The sequence below is a fragment of the Rana temporaria genome, chromosome 3, assembly GCF_905171775.1.
Source record: "Rana temporaria chromosome 3, aRanTem1.1, whole genome shotgun sequence".
Taxonomy (NCBI): Eukaryota; Metazoa; Chordata; class Amphibia; order Anura; family Ranidae; genus Rana; species Rana temporaria.
In genome coordinates this window covers 125,006,952-125,028,204 of record NC_053491.1, presented here as the reverse complement: position 1 = coordinate 125,028,204, position 21,253 = coordinate 125,006,952, and the positions used below count along the sequence as shown (strand labels likewise).

Sequence of the window (21,253 nt, the reverse complement as noted above, 5' to 3'; positions counted from 1 at the left end):
AAGAGCTGATCTGTCTCAGAGTGATACCATATGCAAAGAGAAAAGGTGTGCACCTACATTTTTCCTGAGTGTTTTTATACTTAGGGATGAACAACTAAAGGAAAACTATAGTACTGTACATAGTAAGTGTGTCTATTGAGGAGGAATGTAGTAACCTGACAGTGATGAAAAAGCATAGCTTACAGTGCAGCACACTACTTTAGGTCCAGACACTATTACAACTGCATCAATTCCTGCTCCTATACCAGTGTTAGCAATCCTAAAGATAAATAGCCAGATTCGCGTAGATGGCCGCAACTTTAAGGCGGCGTAGCTTAAGGCATTTAAGCTACGCCGTCGTAAGTTAGCGAGGCAAGTATATGATTCACAATGTACTTTCCTGCTAAGTTACGGCGGCGTAGCCTAAATCGGGCGGGCGTAATGGTGCCTAATTCAAATTTAGCTATGGGGGCGTGTTTTATGTTAATGGGGCTTGACCTGACGTTTTTGTAATTTTTTTTTCAACTGCGCATGCGCCGTGCGCCTACATTTCCCAGTGTGCATTGCGGCTACGTCCGCCGCACGGGCCTATTGATTTCGACATGGACGTAAACGACGTAAATCCCTATTCACGGACGACTTACGCAAACGACCTAAAATTTTCGAATTTCGACGCGGGAACAGCTGCCATACTTAGCATTACTATTCCATCTATTTGATGGAATAACTTTAGGCGGCCTATCTCTTACATAAACGGCGTAAATGTACTGCGGCGGCGTTCGGAAATAGGCGTATCTACTGATTTGCATATTCTACGCCGACCGCAATGGAAGCGCCACCTAGCGGCCAGCAGAAATATTGCAACCTAAGATAGGACAGCGCAAGCTGTCGTATCCTAGATATGTTTAAGCGTACCTCTGTTTGAGAATACACTTAAACATAGGTCGTCGCAGATTCTGAGTTAGGTCGGCGTATCTACTGATACGCCGACCTAACTCTACCTGAATCTAGCTAAAAATGTGTTGCTTTTTTGCTGTAAGACAATTTTGCCGATACAAAGCAATCCTCACTAAACATTTTCATGACAGAAGAATAAGAAAGCAATGAATGGCATATTCCGTATGGCTGTTTCCTCATGTATGCTGCCACCACATATGAGACCAATATTGTAATGCTGTAGGACTAAGAAAACCTCTCTGTGAATTTTTGTTGTCTAGATGATAATTATTCCCCAAGGGAAAGCATCGGGTTTTAATATCTCAAAGGCTTACTAACCCAATTAATGCAGCTAATGCTAAATTATCCAATTAAATGATACTGTGTATGGCATGAATTCTGAATGACTGCCACATTTATTTACTAAATGGCTACTGGTCATGATACAAATGAACATGGAAGCTGTTCAGGCACTGAGCTCAATACTAGCGGCATCAAATAATTCTAGAAATACTGGCGATGTCTGCAGTACTGTACACAGGCCTATGTACAATCAGTTGCTGTACAAGAATAAACCATTTATTCTTAAAGCTTGAGGCCATTTGTAAGAAGTGACTTGTTAAAGGTGACAAATATATGTCAGAAATCAAATATTTATGCTTTACATTGAAGATGATAAATGTTCTTCCTACCATTGCATATTTCCTTTGCTAAGCTCTTGTTTATCAGTCATTTGCATAACACTATTTATATTATAAAAAAACAAGTCACATGATTTCTTACAAGCATTAATATCTCAGAATAGCTTATTGTAACCACGTTTCAGAATGTTTTGATACATTTCTATATGAAATTATAAGCATATTAAAAGTAAGAGCTTTCATGGTAGTCAGTTAAAGAGGAACTTCACTCCTCTCCGTAAAGTTCAATTTTATTTCTACATTCTATTTACCTTTGAGACTATGTTGTACTTTATGTAGGATAAGTATGCTCATATAGACCAATGAATCCAGTGTTGTCTTTTTCTTACTCATTGCTCTAACCCAGTGATGGCAAACCTTGGCACCCCAGATGTTTTGGAACTACATTTCCCACGATGCTCAACTACACTGCAGAGTGCATGAGCATCATGGGAAATGTAGTTCCAAAACATCTGGGGTGCCAAGGTTCGTCATCACTGCTCTTATCCCTTCTGGCACAACTATCTTAAATCAGGAGTTAGCTGTCTTTTAGTCATTTGTATAGCTGGCCCTCTGATGATGCTCCCTTGGTCCCACTCATGTGCAGAAATACTGAGGGTCTTGAATGGAGCTGAAGGGTCAAAAAAATGTGATACTTCGACTCATTGACCTCCTTTATCTTCTGCCTGTAAATTATGGGGGGATACTGAATCACATGTGAATCTGAACAGATGAAATGTCTTCAAGAACACTGTGGTAACTCTCTTTTTACCAGATAAAGATGGGCCTTTATAGTTGTCACTACAATCTTCGGAATCTGCTCACATGCCTACACTGGCACCCAGCTCAGCCTCTCAGCGAACCGACTGCTCCCATCTCCACAGCCCAGCTCTCCAGTGAGTGCGGGGAGGGGGGCAGAGCAGAGAGTGGGAAACTGACAGTCACTGGCTCTCTGCTCACAGAGCTGTGAGAGCCAATCAATCAATGGTGTTTGATCTCTCGGTTCTCAGTGTTAGAGCCAACGAGGGAAAGATGCATCGTACCTATGGTGCATCCACCTAGGTAAGCATGATTCACAAAAAAAAAGCAAATCTCATACTTCTCTTTTAAAATCACAAAAAGGTGTGGCTCCCAATAAATCTCCACAAAATGAAGGCATATATAATAATCTAGGCACATTTATTTCTAAGGTTTAATTTACGATCCTGACCCATATTTTTATGTATTTGCCCAGTCATCTGACTGGGCAATTTTAGCCAGCTCGCTAGGCACCATGTCTGATACACTTTAGAGCATTTTCCATAAAAATTCCTTGGAGCGTTTCCAGGTCCAGGTTTCCCGGTCTTTGCTTATTTGCACAGTCTTAGGACTGGCATGCAGCTTGCAGTGACACATGTGCATAGCCAATTTGTATACACATACTAAGCCAAGTTAAACAGGAGCCAATGAACTAGCATGTCTTTGGAGTGTGAGAGGAAACCAGAGTAGGGAAAGAGGATTATCGCTCCAGGCAGATCTATGTAAATGAACCTCTCCTCAGAGTTGAAGCAGCAGGTGCAGACAATGCATATAGCGATTAGGTAAGGGAAAATTCTGGACAGCCACACTCGAAAAAAATAAGCCTTTATTAAAAAATAAATGCCACGGCAGAATATAGGACAGAAGAGCCAAACTAGAGTACCCAGAGGAAACCCACGCAAACACAGGGAGCACATGCAAACTGAATGTAAATAGGGTCCTGGTCGAGATTGCAACCAAGAAACCCATTTCTGCAGTGCATAAGAAGTCCCAACCACAAAACCATTTGGCTGCCTACACTCCTTCTATAACCCACTACATCCAACCAGCATCATCCTTCAACAGTTAATAGAGCAAAGCTGTTTTATACTTTAGATTAGTTGGTATAAATTACTGTGTAATTTCTAATTGGCATCAGTTGTGATTTATGTCCTTATTGCACAATGTACACATCAGTGAAATAGGAGATGGGATGGGGACTTGTTAAGACACAAAAAATGGCATGTCGGTTGCACACCAATGAACAAAGTGTGCAAAACATACCGCCAGTATGGGAAAAATAACAATTGAAATTGTTTAGTTACGGCAAGTTTTTTTCTGATAGAAACATAATTAAATTGCTACAAAATATTCTCATGACTCTGGTTGCACTGGATGCAAGTAGCAAGCCTGACTCTCACTTTCAAAATTTTGTTTAGTGTGCTTGTTTCAATAATGATAAAAAAAGGAAAATGGAAAAAAAAAAAACAGGATTATAACGGTAAGGCATTAATGTAATGCTTGTTTCCTAGATAAAGCCTAAAGTACATTTTCTATACTCTACACAAAGCCATCTGACTGAGACAATTAAGGGATTAGCCCGACACCATCACAAGTCCATTGCAGCCCAGTCATTTTGAGCAGTTCACACTTCATCATTTCCCCATTGGTTCTTTGGAAAGAGAGCTATTCCCTAGCAATAAACAGAACAAATAAATGACATTTAATCATGACACAGTGTCAAGGAGAAGAAGAATGTACTCACCCCAGGTAAAGTTTTAATATTGTGCAATGCGTTCTGTGCTTCCAGTGCTGCTTTTCTTGTATAAAACGTTACGAAACAACAACCTGCGGATCAGACACAGAGAGGGGATTAGGAAATGCCTGAAAATAAGATCCAGGTACAGCCTAAATGAAGATAAATGAACTGTATAGTGAAAGAGGATTTAAAAACTCCCTCTAACATGTACAATAGAGTACAAGTATTAATGCCAAATGTACTTCTAGTAGAACACAATTGTAAAATACTCTGAGTTAATATAGTGTATATTGTAGACAGGCCAAGCTTTGAATGATATTTCCTTGCAATTTATATATATTCTATTGAAAATTAATTGGCATTTTTTCAATATGGATGAAGGGGATGTTAGGGCTTATCACGGCTTGGGCTTTTTGACTATTCGTGTGTTAAATATTGGGTGGAAACATTAAACAAAGTAAAAAAAAAAATCCCCTATTTTCACACAATTATACATTTTCATTTTGTTTAAAGGGAGCTATTTTACTGTATAGCCATGCTAACAAGCAAAGAGACAATGAAATGAAAACTTCCACAACTGGTATTTATTTGGTGATATCATTGAATAGACTATTAAAGTGGTTGTAAACCCACTTTTTTTACTTTTACCTACAGGTAAGCCTATAACAAGTCTTACCTGTAGGTAAGGAGAATATCTCCTAAACCTGCACGGTTTAGGAGATATTCCCCTCGCAATGCGCTGCGGCGCATGCGCAGGGGGGATCTACGGCGAAAGGACCGTCAGCCGCCGGACCTTGCCGAGTTTTAAATCTCCCGCGCGCACGTGCGGGAGTGACGTTATCGCCGCTCCAGCCAATCACAGTGCTGGAGCGGCGATACCCAGAAGACACGCCGAGGCAAGATGAAATCTCGCTCAGCGTGGACCAGGTAAGTGCTACACACCTCGTTCCGAGGTAAGTATTTCATAATGAGCTAATATGCGGTGCATATTAGCTCATTATGACTTTTGCCTTACAGGAGGAAAAAAAAATAAAAAATGTCATGCGGGTTTACAACCGCTTTAATGGTCATCTTAAAGTGGCTGTAAACCCTTTACATCCAATTTAACCTACAGGTAAGACTAGATTAAGGTTTACCTGTAGGTGCTTGAAATATCTCCCAGACTTGCACAGTCTAGGAGATATTTGCAAATCGCCATATGGTGATTTCTTCTGTGCATACGCGAGAGTTAGAATGGACACGCTGTGCCATTTCTAGCTCGGGTCATGCCGACGTCACGCGACTCCGGACAGTCACAGAGCCGGAGCTCGCAGCCCCAGAAGTAAGAGGGGTAAACAATGGACGCTCGCTACTAGTGAGGAAGACGGCGACATCGCAGGCTTCTCCTGCAGGTAAGTGTCACATAATGGGTTACTATGCGATGCATAGTAGCCCATTATGCTTTACCTTTGCAGGGAAACAAAGAGGAAGTAACACCCTTCAGGGTTTACTTCCTCTTTAAATTAGATATCAGTCTTTGAGCACCTTTTCTGTATGAGAACCTTGACGTCTATCAACAGTACTGTTTTTCTCATTTCTAAAAATCATGCACACCTAGAAAACATCTGGAAAAACCTTTACAGTGTAATCATATATTTGTATTATGCAGCTCTGATCAATCAAATGACTCATCAGCACACTGCTTCAGCTAAATACAGTAATCTTCTGCATAAGTGTAATCACAGTGTGCTTTTGTGGCTTACATAAAATACTGTTGTAGCACAATGTTACACAATACATTTTTTTCACAGGGTAAATTCTTTATTTAAGCAATCAACATTCAACACAGTAAAGTTATATGTATTTGAGAGTTGTATATTTAAACCATGACTCACTGAAATTGATTATTTATTAGACTAATAAACACATTTCAGTATCAAAGCATTACACATAGTGCAGCAATTGACCGTCAAGAGACAACAAGTGGCATACAGTTTCCAAGATGCAGTCAAGCAGATGGTAGGGTGCAAGGCTGTGAAGGAGTACACACATTTTTATATGCAATTAGGCAGCATGGATTAGGTGGGAAAAAGAACATGAAGATGGGGCTTGGTAGTGAAGAGCACAGGCAGACCAACGAGTAGATAGATTAAGCTGGTCTTCTCTCCAACTAGTATCCATGCAATATGGTTGGGTACACTAGTAAACTATCTGAATACTCCAGGTTTGCCATGTCTGGAGGTATCCTGGTGATGAACATGGGTTAGATATAGATGCAGTATTCTGAATTGGAACTAATTCCGATAAAACCAAGAAAAAGTTCATCCTCCTGACTTTTTAACAAAGTGGTAAGATTCTCCATACAGTAAGTTTAATTAATTACTAAGATCTATTGGCCAATTATGGGAGGTTCCGCACGTCCCCCTTTTTTGGAAATACACATTTTTACAGTATGCAGGATATAGATGAGTAGTACATTTTTAGGATATACCGTCCATTGTTTAGCATTAACGAAATCTAAGGGGTCTATTTATAAAAAAAAAATTGCTGTGCAAATGCATTCACAGCCAACATGACTGATCACCCAAAATCAGTTTTTTTCCTTTGATTGGCATCACCATCTAGTGGCCATAATGGTGTATTTTCTAAATTGAGCTATTCATAGGAAATAAGCATGTCACACACATCATGATGATATTTGTGGACCAGTTTCCGTGGACATGTTCGGTCGTCTGTACGGCTGACCGGACAATTTTCCGGCGGATCGGACAGGTTTCCAGCGGACAAATGTTTCTTAGCATGCTAAGAAACATGTCCGCTGGAAGCCTGTCCGTCGGACATGTTCGGTCGTCTGTATGACTCACCAGACATGTCCGCTTGGCCAAAAGCCCTCGCATGCGTCGAAGTGATTCAACGAATGTGTGGAAGCATTGACCTTTCAGGGTCGCGCACGTCACGCGTCATCGTCGCGGCAAGGGCGTGGCCATGTCACCGCGTTCGCTGTCCGCGGGAAATTTGGTCTGATGGTGTGTACAGCCATCAGACCAAAATCTGCCAGCGGACATGTCCGATGAAAACGGTCCGCGGACCGTTTTCATCGGACATGTCCCGTCGTGTGTACGAGGCCTGAGGCACGCAGCAAAATTAATTATGAATAGAACCCTTGGCTTTGTTCCATACATGGCCTTACATCACAATGGTAGGTAATTTACAGGAACAGTAACCCACAACAAGTAATGAGAGTTCACTAAAATTAAGTTATATTAGGACCCAATGAATTCTTATTGGATGTTATGGATTACTGCACTGGTATTAGCACTTATGATTTTGATTCCTTTACTGAAAAATGTAATTCGAGGCTTAATTCTAATTGTTCATTCTTATGTGCAATACATGGTCTGATTTAAGTTCACATTACTGTTCACAATGAAGGACAAGCAGCATTTCACTGAAGAACTAATAGATATTTACTGAATAATGCCAGTTGTTTACAGGTAGTTTTTATCCCATTGGCTATACATTATAGGTTTTGATTTTTTATAATTTTCCAATATATTCGAAAATGGCTAAACTGCATTTGTACTAAGAACTATGCCTGTGAGTTGTCACTAAACATGCTATACCTATGCTACCATGCTGCATCTACAAGACTGGTGGGCAACCTGGTGCAAAATTGGCTATTTCAGTAAACCAGTGCAAAGAAAAATCACAAATACAAAGCATAGCACCCACAACAACTAATTAGAATCAATTAATTAAAGGCTTTAATTGCATGATCTCTTTTAGTTAATTGTTCTTGTACTATTCACTGACTAAGCCCACTAGTGAGCTTCAATTTGTTCCCCTCCCAAAGTCTGGTAAACACTATCAGTTTTTTCTTCTTAAAAAACTGACAGCTCAGGTCGGAGCTGCAGTACTATCAATCCGAGGTTAGGACAGCGATCTTTCCTACTGAGCTATCGTCTTCTGGTGGGCGATGGTCTGCCCACCCAGGGCTGGGACAAGGGCTGGGCAGAAGGGGAGGCTGCCTTGGGCACAGTGTATATTGTATGGATGAGGACACCACAAGTTCTTTCTACTATAAGGCTGACAGGAGTAGTGACAGCAGCATCACTACTTCTGTCAGTCCAGCGTTGGAAGCAGCAAGTAGAGGAGAGAGGATGTGCGAGCTGTTCTCTCTCTCCCCCCACATAATATAGGGGGGAAGCAATTTTGGCATCTTTGCCCTGGGCACTGGATGATCTTGTCCTGGCACTGCCCCCCGCTAGAACACTCCGGACAGCTCTCTCAACCATTGGCTAATAGCACTGATCGGGAGCCAGTCTGCTGCTGATTTTCCAGACCGCTTGCCACACACAGATATAAGACATATATATGTACATAATAATTTAGTTTTCCCCTTTGTTTAGACTTAATATGCAAACATGTATACATGCGTTTATACACATAAGCGCATGTTCTTAGACACAGATTTGTGGATTCTGTGTTACGGACTTGAATGCAGTGCATGTTTACACACCTGTGTGAATGGTTCCCCCGAAAACAATGCAGTGTTCAGATCCGTAATTAAAAAAAAAAACCTTGCAAAAAAAAAATGTCTCTCTCTTTTTACGGCTGTGTGACTGAAACCTAATGCTGAGTGATAAGATGCAAAAACTGAGCACCAAGTTGCATCTTCCACCAGTGACATTAACCACTTCACCCCCAGAAGTATTTACCCCCTTAATGACCAGGCCATTTTTTGTGAAACGGCACACTCGTGCAACGCTGTACCCCCAAAAAAATTATGTTATGCTTTCATTTGGTTGTATTTGATCACTTTTTTTTTATTTACTTTCTGCTATAAAACATATCCAATGAAAAAAAAAGTATTTTAGGCCAATATGTTTAGGCCAATATGCATTCTTATACACGCTTTTGGTAAACAAAATCGCAATACGTATTTTGATTGGTTTGCGCAAAAGTTATAGCCTCTATAAACTATGGGATAGGTTTATGGACTTTTTATTAATTGTTTTTACTGGTAATGGTGGCGATCTGCAATTTTTAGCGGGACTGCGACATTGCAGCAAAAAATTCTACCCCCGAGTGGCACTTTTTGGGGACCAGTGACATTATTACAGTGATCAGTGCTAAAGAAAATGCACTGGTCAATGTATAAATAACACTGTCGGGGAAGGGGTTAACTCTAGGGGGCTATCAAGGGGTTAACTGTGTTCTCTGGGTGTGTTCTAATTGTGTGGGGATAGGACTGACTGGGGGAAGAGACATACCGCTGTTCCTGATCACTCGGAACAGCAGATCTCAATGTTGTCCCTGTCAGAGCGGGGATCCACCTTGTTTACATAGGCAGATCCCTGTTCTGCCTCCCTGTACCAAGATTGTGGGTGGCCCAGGGGACACCAAGTCCATCGGACTGTAGTGGAACGCTCCTGTAGCGCACAGACGCACACCTGCCAATTGTGTCTCATGCACAGACTGATGTACAGGTATGTCGGTTTTCACAGCCGAGCCGCCTTGACGCAGTATATAAATGCGGAAGGTGGTCGGCAAGTGGTTAAGGCTCCGTGCACACTGACTCAAAAATCTTTGCTTCTACAGGAGTTTCGTGTTTTGCCTGTAGAAGCAGCTCAATATTATCCCATGCACATTTGATTGGAGATTTCTGGCAGAAAAAAACGTTAAAGTCTCCTAAACTCACCTAAACTGTGTACAAAAAACACTCCACATGAAGGCTTTTTCTGCCAAAGGAACTGGCGTTTTTTTAAGCCCAGTGTGCAGAGAGCTTAAAGATGATCTCTGTGACAAGCACATTTTAGCTATATACATGAGGCATGTGTATTCTTCCAGATCTGTGCAATAATCTTGTGTGAAACATTGGGTCTGATTTACTAAAGACAAAGATTTTCACTAAGCTTTGTGAATGAGGTAAAACTTTGTTGCCTTCCATCATCCAATCAAGTACAAGTAAATATCCTATTTTTTTAACTGCACGATTAAATATTCTTTGCAAAGTAAATTTTAACTTTATCTACTATGCTATGAGAACTTTCCTTTACAAAATAAAAAGCCTATTTACTTTTAGTAAATTAACCCTTTTGCTTCAGTGCAGGAGCTTCCTAAATTAAGACCAGTCACTGATACTCTTTCTACTCGTGCAGAGTGAGTAGTCTTGTTTCTGCCCCCCTCCTGTAGTTTTAAATAGGCTGCCTTTAATAGGAGGGTGTGCTAAACCCCTCCTACAGCTCTGCTCTCGACATGAGTTATGTACAACAGAGTGATGAAATCACTATGTTTACAAGGTGATACATGGGTTTTCAAATGTATTTTATGCAAGCAAATTAAATTTATATCCTTTTTTTGCATATTGAAGAATATACTTTGTTGAATTTGTTGTGCTCAGAGTTCAGCCTTATAGATAATTTCCTTAATACATACATAAAATTATAGCTGTAATGGATGTGATGGAAAGGCTACAGGTGTAGTCTATCCTGCTGACATGCAGTTCATTGATTTTGGATTGGCTAGTACTGCTCTAGATACCACAAAAACAGAAAAAGATAAAATAAAAGTATTTTTCTAAAGTGCAAAATTGGGAAACCACCAAAGTGCAACAAGGGAGTCCCCGCTACTCTATACATCTAACAGAGATGAATAAAAGTACTGTCAGGGAACTCCTGTGAGACATTTTGCACACAGACGTGCGCAAGCACATAGCCTTTGCCATAGAATGGCGCACGCACACACGTAAGAGCCTAATTCCCCTTGGCGCCAGACAGCCTATTTAAAGGGAGTCTGGGCTCTTGTGCTTTGCTGACTGATCTTCAGCTGTGTTCCTGAATCCTGCTCTGATCCTGTGTGTCCTCCCAGTATTTTGACCCGGCTTGCTCATGACCTTGGCTCTGTGTTCTGTTCCTGTACTGTTGCCCATCTCTGACCCGGCTCCGTTCCTGACCCTGGCTCTGTCTATGATTTGATACCTCACTGCCCGCCTGCTGACGAACCTAGCTGTCCCTGAGACCTTGCTCCTGTCTATTTTCATGGTTGCTGTTAACTCTCGGTTAACTGCCTGGCTCTTTCCTGCTCCTGCTCAGCTCATCACAGTCTACTCCAGGCCGCTAAACCCTGCCAAGCTGTTCTCCCGGGACCTCCTGCTCCAGGCACTCGTGTCCCTCTTGTCCTTCATTCTCCTCTGTCTCACCTTCAGCGGAGCCAGGACAGGAGATATAAGAGAGGCCGACCTCGTCAAATCAGTCTCCCATCTGATCCCTGACAAGTACCAACAATGTAATGCATGCAATGTGCCTCACACCTCCTCATACAGAGTATACATGTGTATACTGTACAAGTCTATGATACAGAGGTGAATCTCGGTTTTTGGCAATGCCGTGTCTAAATGATTTTTTTTTTATAAAATCCAGGTGTACTGTAAGGCCTCGTACACACGATAGGTTAACCAGAGGACAACGGTCTGATGGACCATTTTCATCGGTCTAAACCGATCGTGTGTGGGCCCCATAGGTTATTTAACCTTAGGTTAAAAAAAGCCAACTTGCTTTAAATTTAACCTATGGATTCCTAACCAATGGCAAAAAAAACAATGATCGTTAGTAGGCACAACCATCGGTTAAAAATCCACGCATGCTCAGAATCAAGTCGACGCATGCTTGGAAGCATTGAACTTCGTTTTTTTTCAGCACGTCGTTGTGTTTTACGTCACCACATTCTGACACGATCGTTTTTTTTTAACTGATGGTGTGTAGGCACGACGGACCATCAGTCAGCTTCATCGGTTAACCTATGACAATGGTCCATCAGATCGTTCTCATCGGATGGACTGATCGTGTGTACAAGGCTTATGTGTATCGGGCACTATATGGACTTACAATGGCCTAATTCTGTCTTATTATAGGCCATTGGTAAACTCCAGTCTCTTGGAGAGTGCTAAAGATTATGCTATTGCATACTCTGTTCTTGTGCGTGAAATGAAACCTGATGTGAAATATAATACACCAATATGAAATGTCATTCTTGATGTACATTATGTGCAGAAGGTAGGCTAGGTAATACATGGCAGGCTTGGTTTTACATGATTCCACCTATCTATTCTGTACAGGGTTTAATAAGCACCATTTCTGCTTCCTAAAGGTGGAGCTTGTGAGCTGAACGTTCTAACTTTCTATATGCAGCGTGTTCATTGTTTATATGGCTTTCAAAACTGACAGAAAGAGGCCAAGAATGCAAAGTCATCTGTTTAAATGTAACATTATATGGTAATTCTTGGCTTATGAAGAGCATTATATGCAGTGAAGCTGCTTTTCTTTTAAGTAGGCCACGTCTGTGCAGGCCATTGCGTAGAATGCAGCTGCATTTTTCAAACGATAGAAATACAAAAATGAATAAACATGGCAACATGTTAGACATTTCTTTAATCACTAATATAAAAAAAGTAAAAATTGATGATATTGCATAACATTTATTTTAAGAATGTTCCACACCGATGTTAAATGTATGTCTTGAAATTCAATAAAAAAATATTGAAATTAAATAAGTAAAAATTTTAAAAATGATATTAAATATATTAAATAACAAAAAAAAAAAAAAGTACAAATTTAGAAAAAGGCATTCTGGATTCAGTCATAAATGATAGAGACAGATATAAACAACACATATTTAAATAAATAAAAATACATAGGTTTACCTACTAAATGCTACTGTTACTGATCTTAATTCAAGGGGTTGTAAAGGTTTGTTTTTTTATTTTCTAAATAGGTTCCTTTAAGCTAGTGCATTGTTGGTTCACTTACCTTTTCCTTCGATTTCCCTAAATGTTTTTGTACTTTGTTTTCATTGTCTGAATTTCTCACTTCCTGTTCCTCCTCTGTAAGCTGTTCTGGCTGACTAACCCCCCAGCCAGATGATGGGGGCAAGCTTACTGAGAAGAAACAGGAAGTGAGAAATTCAGACAAAGAAAAAAAAACATTTAGAAGGGAAATCAAAGGTAAAGGTAAGTGAACCAACAATGCACTAGCTTAAAGGAACCTATTTAGAAAATAACCCCTTCCCGCCGAGCGTACGCAGTTATGCGTCCTGGGCTTTCGGGGGTTATACCGGGATGATGCCTGCAGCTGCAGGCATCATCCTGGTATCATTCTTTAGAGCAGTCGATTGGCTTTCCAGGGATAACAACCGATGCGGCTAAAAGCCGCTCGGTTGTTATCCCGGAGGAGCGGGAGGCATCCCCCCTCCCACCGCCTCCGCCGCTCTTACCAGGCCTCCCGTCCCACCGGGAGACCCGATCCATTATGCGCCACCTCCGGCGCCTAGAGAGAGACTGAATCGAAGCCGCAAATGGATTTGAAGTCAGTCTCTTCAATGTAAACATGGAAGCGACGTCATGACGTCACTTCCGGGTTACTCGGCTGCCAATGGCGCCGGATTTAAAAAAATACACGGTATTCAGAATCGCCGTCTTCAGTGATCTGAATACTTTGAAGTGCAAAGGAGGGATTGGGGGTCTTTTAGACCCCCGACCTCTCCATAAAGAGTACCTGTCACTACTTATTACTGTCACAAGGGATGTTTACATTCCGTGTGACAGCAATAAAAGTAATCAAATAAAAAAAAAACAACACACTTTTATAGTATAAAATAAATAAGAAAAAAAAATTAAGCGCTCCTGTCCCCGCGAGCTCGCGCAGCAAACAAAACGCATACTGAAGTCGCGCCCGCATATGTAAACAGTGTTCAAATCACACATGTGAGGTATCGCCTTGATCGTCAGGGTGAGTAACTCTAACCTGGTAACCGTAAAAAAAAATTAGAGCGCCGCCTATGGAGATTTTTAGGTCCTGTAGACTGTCGCCATTCCACAAGTGCATGCAATTATAAAGTGTGACATGTTTGGTATCTATTTAGTCAGTGTAACATCATCTTTCACATTATACAGAAAAATTGTGCTAACTTTGCTTTTAATTTTTTTTTAAATTCATGAACGTACATTTTTCCAAAAAAGTTGCGTTTTAAAACACTGCTGCACAAATACCGTGTGACACAAAATATTGCAACAATTGCCATTTTATTTTCTAGATTCTCTGCTAAATATATATATATAATGTTTGGGGGTTCTAAGTAATTTTCTAGCAAAAAATATGGATTTTAACTTGTAAACACCAAATGTTAGAAATAGGCTTAATCATGAAAGGGATAAAAACCAAACCTTTACAACCCCTTTAAATGCTACTGTTACTGATACTAATATAATAAAGTGCTGACAACCATTATAAATGCAATATAAAATGTATACCCAATACCAATATCATTTATTGATACCATGTTAGTCACTGTAAAAACAAGAAAGCATGCTATGCTCATCAAACTATATGTGTTGAAAGTCACAGTTGCACCATTAGCACCCCTCATCATCACTGTAATAACCATTATGACTGCCACTTGCTGGGCGCAAAGAAGCACACTTTCATGTTTCAGTCTTGTGGAACAAAATACAGTTATTGAGCGAAGATGATAATGGCATTATGGTACTCACACCAGCCCCCACGTACTATGGCTATGTACCATGACTATGGCTGATCAAGGAAATATCTAGCAAAGCAACAGCTTTACGATAGTTAATGGTGATGGTATAACAGCAATGTTTTTTTTGGAAGTTATTAATACAAAGCTTTTTTTTTTTAAATAGGATGTGATGATACAATTGCATCTGACCTGGCTGTGGAAAAAGATGGGCACAGTAGGGATGGGTGGAAATGCAATGTAACATAGTGAATCCCACCAAAGGTTATTAGTAATTGAAAAAAATGAATAAATCTTTTGGTATATATGAACTTGCATGAATGTCTGGGGGGAAAGAAAGGAGAGGGACAGATATTAGGAGGGAATTCTGTGCAAAACTAAAAGTACATAAAACTCTGTGAGCATACCATTAACCATATTTGTGCAAATGAGTTTGTTCATTTCCATTAGACACTATTTGAATTTAGCATTTAATATGAATACACTGGGGGGAATTTACTAAAACTGAAGCACTTTGGTGCAACTGTGCACAGAATCCAATCAGCTTCTAACTTCAGCTTGTTCAGTTATGCTTTGACAATAAAACATGAAAGCAGAGCGGCACCAGATTTAGCAAATTCCAGTATTTGTAAATTCTCCCCATTATAAGTTAAGACAAACTAAACTGTGCTGGGACTTCTCATGGTCTAATCTGTGGGGTTGATTTAGGCTGGGTTCACACTGGTATGACACGACAGTTGTACTACTTTGGATCCATCTTTGCCCTGCGACTTGAAGTCCGACATGCGTCTGACTTCAATGAACAGGGATCCAACTTTGATCCCCGACACTACCAGGCACTGTGTCCAGTTTGAATCTTTAGGAAGAACTCCACGTCCTCCAGCTCGCTCATCACCACCCCCTTTCCTGGCCGGCATGCTCGGATAAGGGTCTGGTATGGACTTTCGAGGGACCCCCACAACGTTTTTTTCAGAATAGGGTTTCACCATAATATCCATACCAGACAGAAGGGTCTGGTATGCTCTTAGAGGGGGAACCCATGCCGTTTTTTTTTATTTGGCGTGGAGTTCCCCCTCAAGATCATCAGAGCACAAGTTGCATGCCAAAGTCGGATGAGACAAGACAGCGATCCAACTTTGATCTGACTTCAGTGATATTCAATGGACTGAAGTAGGATCAAAGTCAGACCACAGTAGTACAGGGAGCATTTTCAAAGTCGGACTGACTTGTGTCAGACCGGTAAAGATGGCTCCCATAGGGAAACATTGATTTTCACACATCATGTGACGTGAGCTCCCAATGTAGGAGCGTTTGTCGTAGCAGTGTGAACGCGGCCTTACTGTAACTGAAGAAGAATGCAAAATCTAGTGCAGCTGTGCATGGTTGCCAATCAGCTTCTAACTTCAGCTTTTTCAAATAAGCTTTCACAGAAAACCTGGAAACAGATTTCTATGCAAGGTACCAGATTTTGCACTTTCCAATTTTGGTAAATAAACCCCTGTGTGCTTTTAAAAAGGTAGATTTAGTGAAGATTCCCACTTTGGAAGGGAATTTTCATTTTGCAATATAATTTTTCCTCAGCTTAGGGAATGGGGTGGCACTCTACTGACTTCCATCATCCAATCATACTCACTTGATTGAGTGTTACTTGCAAACTGAATTTTCATTACATTCACTCAGTTAAGGGAAAATTATTTTACAACATTGACAGCTTGTTTGCGGTTGGTAAAACCACTTCAAAGTGTTTAAATCAGGGTTCAAAGTGTTTAAATCAGGGTTCTTTCATTTAAAGTTCTCCTTCATCGTAAAGTGTAAATTCACTTTTCTGAAAAATGACACCCTACATCTAACACCCCCCCCCCCCGGTCCACACTACACTTGCCTCCATGGATTTTTATCTTTCACTGCGCATGCATGTGGTGCTGGGATCTGGGGATTTGAAATCTACTGTCTTCGTCCAGGAAAGATCAGAGTGATTCTGATTGGTCCCTTTGGCAATTCAGCATTGCTCTGATCTGTCCTGGCATCCCTAAAAAAAAAAGAAGGAAAAGAAGACCACTTCTTTTTCCGATCATGAATGAAAGTAAGTGCAGCGGGGGCCTGGGGAGGGAGGGTGGTTAGATGGTGTAGGGTTTTATACTACCTCTTCTCTTTTTTTTTAAAAGGATTGATCTACACTATAGGGAAGTAATAAACACAATTTCAGATTGGACATTAAAGACGACAACTTACATTTTTAAAATTTTCTGCAATCCAGTTTTGGTAAATCAACCTCAGTGCAAGGCATGTACAAAAATATGACTAATTAAAAAAATAAAAAAAAAAGCATAATTTTAAAACCCTGTTCTCAGCAAGACAGGGATTTTCCACATATGACAACGCTTTTAATTTTGCAGCAGCTGGAGCTACGATGTTTCTCTTGTACTGAATTGTTTTAACACAACCTAAATGTGCACCTTTAGCTGACACATCTCTAGTGTTTCATTCAATTATTATAATCATTGTGTTCATTTATGAATATCACAATTATTTTCTTCAATATCACAATTGACAAAAAAAAAAAAATGAATCTATAAAAGATAAAGCTAAGGACATACTGGATATTTCTTGTCACATGACACACGACAGGAGATAATAATTGTACAATTTTGCCTACATAATGAAAGAGTTAAACAGGTCAGAGACACCCATCCTCAATGACTATTTCCCCAGTTTCCATAATTATAAATAATTGCGCTAGAGATATTAAAGGTCCCCTTTTGTATTAACATAGACCAACTCAATTTCATAGTTTAATATACTAAAAATTGAGAATATGAATAAAAAAATTAAAATCAAATTTATTTCACTCATTTAGGTATCATGGGGTCAGTTACAGATCAGTGCATAAGCTGATTAAAATCTTTCTGTGCGATGATAAATGCAGTATGCTAATTTCATTCAACAGAATCAAGTTTACTGTATAGCCATACGCTCCGGTACAGAGATTAAATGGGTTAGAATATGAAAGACATCAGGGGGTCGTACTCAAGATGCACATTAGTGTGCAGAGGGAATAACACAAGCTGTTTAAAGAGTTGACTAGATATACTGGAGTTACCCAAAAATAAATCCACTCAACCACATAATAGGGCTTATACCTCTCCAAGAGCTCATCCTGACAGACCTCTCTTTAAAAGCCTCATTTGCCAAATATTGATATGCCAGCAAAAGCAGTACTATCTTCCAGCACCAGATGTCAGTTGGCAAAGGAATGTATGTGTAAGTCTTACAGACCAAGGGTTTAACTTAACGTTTTTAAAGCTGAATTGCAAGATACAACAGCAAAGCAACTTTGGATGCAAAGGCAATTATTATATAAACTCTCATATTCACTGCCTTGAAGTACCATTAAAATACAGTAGATGACTATATGTGATTGAGAGACCAGTAGGCTTTTTTGATCAATCACAGAGGTTTCTCTATGCCAGTGCTTCTCAAATAGTGGGGCGCACCCCCCAGGGGGGGCCCGAGGCTCCATAAAGGGGGGCTCGTTCGGGACCGCGGCAATAGCGCCATTTAGTATTCGCTTCTGTCCCCAGCCTCCTCCGCTAGTTAGAGGAGCGGACGGCGGGAGGCGGGACATTTTTGAACTGGGGGACGGGACCAGAGAGGTAGCAGCCTGTCATGTTGCACGGCAGGTGATTGGCTGCTAGCAGGCGGTCCTAGCAGCCAATCACCAGTTCGCCCAAAAGTCTCCCCGCCCCGCCCAGTGCTGCTGCGGCTTCACTTGACGAATGTCCCGCCTCCTGCTCTCCGCGCTGAAAAGTTACAGGTAGGAGTGGAGAGGGAGAAAGGGAGGAAAAATATATGGAAATGTTAAAGAAGAGGAGTGGGGGCTGTGCTGTGGGGGGAAAAGGGGGGTTATGTGATGGGGGAAACTGTGTGCAGGATATGTGATGGGGGTCATGTAAAGGGGGCAATACTTTGTGGGGGGGGTATGTGATGGGGTCATGTAAAGGGGGCAATACTGTGTGGGGGGATATGTGATGGGGCAATACTATTGGGGGATATGTGATGGGGCAATACTGTGTGGGGGGATATGTGAAGAAGGGCAATACTGTGTGTGGGGGGATATGTGAAGAAGGGCAATACTGTGTGTGGGGGGATATGTGAAGAAGGGCAATACTGTGTGTGGGGGGGTATGTGAAGAAGGGCAATAGTGTGTGGGGGGATATGGGGATACAGTGTTATGCAGAGGTGTACTTATAACAATTTTATAGACAAATGATACTATTTACAGTCGCGCGGGGGGCACAAAATGTTTTCTTCTTCCTAGGGGGGGCATGACAGAAAATAATTGAGAAGCACTGCTCTATGCAAATGTAAGATGAGGATAGTCATCAGTTTTCATGTATCTATACGATAACGTTTGATAAGCTATTGTTTTTGATGCTAGACTGCAGTAGAAAAACTGTTGACCAACATTGACCAGTAGATTTAATACACGACAGACCTATCTTTCTAACACAAGAAGTATACAGCAGTATCAGCATCTGTAGACTCAAGATATGTGCTTTAACCTTTATGAAAGGGAGGGATTTTTCTTAGAACCTTATTAATACAAACCTTTACTTTGCCCCTTCAGGGTGAAAAAAATGTTTCAGATTAATGCTTCCTTTTATCCTATCTGCAGAAAGGTAGGTATTTGCTTCTGTGGATGGCACCTGTTGCTTTGCCCTGTCTAATGCCCCGTACACACTATCAGAAATTCTGACAGCAAAAGTACGATTTTGAACGGAAATTCCGACTGTGTGTATGCTTCATCGGACTTTTGCTGTCGGAATTTCCGCCAAAAAAAGATTGAGAGCTGGTTCTCAAATTTTCAGACGTAAAAAATTCCTATCGGAAAATGCGATCGTCAGTAGCAATTCCGACGCGCAAAATTCGACGCATGCTCGGAAACATTTAGACGCATGCTTGGAAGCATTGAACTTAATTTTCTCGGCTCATCGTAGTTTTGTACGTCACCGCGTTCTTGACGGTCAAAAGTTACGAGAACTTCTTTGTAGTTGTATGTTTGTTGAAATTTTTCAACAAAACAAGAAAAAGCGAACATAATACAGAAAAGTATCATTATCATCTTATTAAGAAAAAGAGAAGCATCTCTTAGTGAAGGATATCATAATCAGAAGAAGAAGAAAAAAAAAAGAAAATCAAAAGAAAGGGAAGGATCTTGTTCCGAGAACTTTTGTGTGACCATGTGTATGCAAGCCAAGCTTGAGCGGAATTCTGTCAGAAAAACCAGCCAAGGTTTTTCCGACAAAAAATTGGATTATGTGTACGCGGCTTTAGATTTTAGTAATTGAGTTTAAATATACTTTTAAGAAGAACTCCAGAAAAATAAATACCACTTAAAAGATAAAAGATAAAATAAAGAGACATTTTTGTTGCATTGAATACAAAGCAAAACAGAACTAATTTTCCACCAATAGATGCCATCATTTTTCCAGTTTGCATGACAGCCAGCATGATTCAACACACTTTCTCTGATTCCAGGCTATCATGGGCATGCACCCAGCCTGTGGGTGGATGGTTAAAGATAAGCAACACGGTAAAGATCTCATCAATCTGACACTCTGCTTTGTCCTCCTGTCAGTATGATCATAGCCAGCATCTAATTGATTGGCTATTTCATCTTTTTATTTTTCTCCTCATTTGACCTCTTCTGAACGGGGATTGCAAAACACTGATACCAGATAAAATTCAGATACTTCCACTGATTGCATTTAAAAATTAATATATTTAATGAAATATGAATGAATACAGAAATGCATTCATTTGTGTCTGTCTGTCTAAAGTACAGTACAATTAAAGGTCTGCTAATAATGTCCAGGCCCCCTCCTCCTGTGAAATCTGTTGGCCTTTAGTAGTTCTTTAGTGTACCTGTAACGCAAGAAGTTAGATTCCTGTGGATGCAAGAGTGCCTTCTCATCAGATTTTAGGAACAGACTCTCTTCTATCTGGGGTGTAATTTGTTCTCTCAGTACATCTTCTCCTCATTGGTTCCTCTTAAGAAGCTTCCTGGGGCTGACACCCATGGACACACCCTTATTCCAGGATGGGCAGGGGTAGTGGGGGGGGGATTCCTCTACTAATAAAGGTAGCTGCTTTACTCTAGCTGATTCTGCAGCTGAAGATTGGTTGAAATGGAGAAGGAGCAGAGATGGCAGCCAGGAACAAGGCTTATGGGGATGGAGAGGCTATTCCCAAGAGGATTTGCCCATCCCTGCCACTCCACCCTGCTTACTGCCCTTTGCCACTTCACACTGCCCACTGCCCTTCCACTTCATCCTGTTTTTTCATGTTATAATGACCTGCCACATCACACTGCCCACTGTTCTGCCACTCCACCCTGCTTTGTCACGTTATAATGACCTGCCACATCATACTGCCCACTGCTCTGCCATTTCACACTACCAATTGCCCTCTGCCATTCCACACTGCCCCCTGCCTTCTGTCACTTCACTCTGCTCACTGTCCTGCCACTCTGCCCTCTTCCCAGCCACTCCACACTACACTTGCAATTGCCCTGCCACTACATACTGCTTACCAACCTACTCTGCCACTA

General features: G+C 40.9%; 1 protein-coding gene across 26 annotated transcripts in view; it reads right to left on the bottom strand.

The window, feature by feature from the left end:
* The window catches only part of CELF2 (CUGBP Elav-like family member 2), a 702,444-nt gene that overhangs the window by 263,199 nt on the left and 417,992 nt on the right, over nucleotides 1-21,253 (bottom strand). For all 26 annotated transcript variants that reach the window (XM_040343368.1, XM_040343357.1, XM_040343358.1 and 23 more), the window contains one exon: nucleotides 4,138-4,220. In XM_040343368.1, coding sequence (XP_040199302.1) covers nucleotides 4,138-4,220 — 83 coding nt within the window. The remainder of the gene's footprint in view (nucleotides 1-4,137; nucleotides 4,221-21,253) is intronic.